Genomic DNA, 3,132 nt, shown 5'->3' with positions numbered 1-3,132 from the left:
CACCAGAGGACACACACCAAGGAGAAGCCCTTTACCTGCACCACGTGTGGCAGATGCTTTTCCAGTAGTTCAAGCCTCGTTACACACAAACGAACTCACACAGGAGAGAGACCGTACGCCTGCTCCCACTGCGAGATGACGTTCATACACAGTTCAAATCTCAGGAAGCATCAGCGGTCCGTCCATCCTGGTGAGTCCTCACGGGGGGCTTAACCCCATATCAAGTTGTGCTCAGTTCTGAAATGGAGAGGAGGGGGTTTGGGGGCTGATTGGGCCAGAATTTGGTCCGGACCTGGCTGGGCATCCATGTCCCCATGGGCGGGGTGAGTGATGGCTCCTCCTGACTCCTCCTGGTAAATTACTTTTCCCTCCACTCCTGGGTTTTCTCACCTTTCCCCCTCCCGGGTTCACCCTCAGAGGGTGGGAGCAGCCAAGAGCCCAACCCTGCCCCATCCCGACCTGCCCCAGCTCCATCCCCCGCCCTCCCCTGGAGTGTAAGAGTTTTTTGGTGGTAAAATTGGGGAGCTCTGGTGTGTTCTCATTTACGATTAAGAAGAAGGAGGGAAGGAGGAGGACGAGGCAGAGGAGGAGGAGGTTCAGCCTTGAAGGAGTTGAAAGGATGGATGAGGGGGAGGGATGAAGATGAGCTTGGGTGGGAAGAGGAAGCACACACACACACACACACACACACAGCCGTGGGCACCCGTACCCTTGCACTCCCATCTCCTCACGCGCTTGTGAAGCTCACACAGGGGACAGGCAGGGGACAGGCAGGGGACCTGCTGCTCCTGGCCAAGGCCGAGCCAATTCGTGACGGTGGCCCCACTGTCGTAGTCGAGACGAGACGGACACGACAAACGAATGTTGCAGGCAAAATGTCTAATAATCTTTATTTTCCAAAGCCTTCTTTCGTATCTGCGTTCCCAGAGCATGTGTTCATTTGGTTGGTCACACAGTTGACTTTTAACATTGGCACTGCTCTCGGTTAGTCTGTACTCTTCTAATCCGCTCCTCCATGGGCGTGAGGCTGCAGCTCTTGCATCCCGCTTCCTTGCTCACTGTTCCGCTTATCCTGATTATTCAGCAGACATTCCTTCCTTTGAAGGGCACACTGGAGTCTTATCAAGGAGGAAATCTTCCACCCTCCTGGTGGCAGACCCCCTGCCTTCCTCAACAGCCCCACCACTGGCACAAGGTATTTAAAAAGGGGAACTTGGCTGGGGGAGGGAAATAGCTCTGCAAGCAACGAGGGAGAGGAGGGACGGCAGGAGGCAGGAGGTGCTCTGAGCAGAGACTGCCCTGCACCCGTGGAGCCCCACGGGGGAGCAGATGCCCCCCCAGAGCCCCTGGGAGGGACCCAGGTGGGAGGAAGATCGTGGAGGACTGTCTCCCGTGGGAGGGAGCCCCCGGCGGAGCAGGGGAGGAGTGTGAGGAGTCCTCCCCCTGAGGAGGAAGGGGCGAGGAAGGGTCTGGGTGGGGCTCAGGTGCCCACATGGCACTAATGGAAAAGAATATCATGGACTTTAAACCTGGTCAGTTGTGGTTAACCAAGACCTTAAGCACAAACAAAGCTCTCTGGGTCCCTACCGGGGATCTCCCAGCCCCAGTAGCAGGTGGAAGCTCTACCACAGCTTTGCAGCTGCTGAGGATGCAGCACTGGGGGGGGGACTGTGCGTACGGAGGAGGCGATGAGCAGGGGAAGGGGTCAGGGGCAGAAAAGGGGGGGACACCCAAGGAAAGGCTGTAGAAGGGGCTGGCAGCGCAGCACAAGGGCTCCTTGTGTGCCTCGGCCATCGCCGTTGGTCCTGTCGTCGTTATTCAATCTCTGTCTGAGCTCTTTGTGGCCCCAGCGCTGGCTCCTGGGGGGACTGGTGTGAGCGGGTCTGGGGTCATCTGCAGGGGTGGGGCTGGGGGCGTCCGGCCCTGCTCTGTGGTGTGGGGTGATACGTGAGGGAGTAAAATACCCAGAGAACCCCCAAAATGCTCTTTCACAGGGTCGAATGGTGAAGATCTACAGGGAGATGCAGCCCAACCACGGAGTAGATCTGGAAAGAAGGAGCACAAGTGTGAGCAGTGTGGGAAGGTCTTTCCCTGGCGGAGTAGCCTGAGAGTTCACAAACAGACCCACACGGGAGAGAGGCCCTTCAAGTGCCAGGATTGTGGGAAGAGCTTCAGGGAAAGTGGGAACCTCGTGCGTCACCGGAGGACACACACCAATGAGAAGCCCTTTGTCTGCACCACGTGTGGGAGATGCTTCTTCGATAGCTCAAGCCTCATCAGACACCAACGAACTCACACAGGAGAGAGACCCTACCCCTGCTCGCACTGCGAGATGAAGTTCTTATATAATTCAGATCTCTGGAGGCATCAGCGGGCCGTTCATCCTGGTGAGTCCTCCGGGGTGCTCAACCCCATATCAAGTTGTGCTCAGTTCTGAAATGTAGAGGAGGGGGTTTGGGGGCTGGTTGGGCCAGAATTTGGTCCGGACCTGGCTGAGAATCCATGTCCCTGTGGGCGGAGTGAGTGATGGCTCCTCCTGACTCCTCCAGGTAAATTACTTTTCCCCCCACTCATGGGTTTTCTCACCTTCCCCCTCCCGGGTTCACCCGCAGAGGGTGGGAGCAGCCAAGAGCCCAACCCTGCCCCATCCCGACCTGCCCCAGCTCCATCCCCGGCCCTCCCATGGGGTGTGGAGAGTTTCGGGCATGTGAAATTGGGCATGAGGGGTGGGTGCTTGTCCAGGGTGAAGAAGGAGGAGGAATGGGGGAGGGATTGAGGAGGAGGAGGAAGAAGAGCAAAGATGTGGTACCAAGAGAACACCAAAATGCTCTTTCACAGGGACGTGTGCTGAAGATACTCAAGAAGGCGCATCCCAACCACCGAGTAGCTCCAGATACAAGGAGTACAAGTGTGAGTATTGTGGGAAGGTCTTTCGCTGGGGGAGCAACCTGAGACGTCACGAACGGACCCACACGGGAGAGAGGCCCTTCAAGTGCCAGGATTGTGGGAAGAGCTTCAGGGAAAGTGGGAGACTTCTGGGTCACCAGAGGGGACACACGAAGGAGAAGCCCTTTCCCTGCACCAGGTGTGGGAGACGCTTCTCCTTTCGCTCACGCCTCATTAGACACCAAC

General features: G+C 57.2%; 1 protein-coding gene across 1 annotated transcript; it reads left to right on the top strand.

Moving 5' to 3' along the window:
- Positions 1-6: 6 nt before the first annotated feature.
- On the top strand, positions 7-3,126 carry ZNF7 (zinc finger protein 7; the record flags this gene model as incomplete). Its single annotated transcript, XM_026867385.1, has 4 exons — positions 7-190; positions 1,106-1,195; positions 1,995-2,387; positions 2,839-3,126. Coding segments are annotated over 4 exons (955 nt in total), but the record flags the coding sequence as incomplete, so codon positions are not given.
- Between the last annotated feature and the right edge of the window lie 6 nt (positions 3,127-3,132).

This window comes from Athene cunicularia, unplaced genomic scaffold (genome assembly GCF_003259725.1).
Source record: "Athene cunicularia isolate RWA unplaced genomic scaffold, athCun1 SCF_328, whole genome shotgun sequence".
Lineage (NCBI taxonomy): Eukaryota > Metazoa > Chordata > Aves > Strigiformes > Strigidae > Athene > Athene cunicularia.
This window is presented reverse-complemented; position numbering and strand designations above follow the sequence as displayed.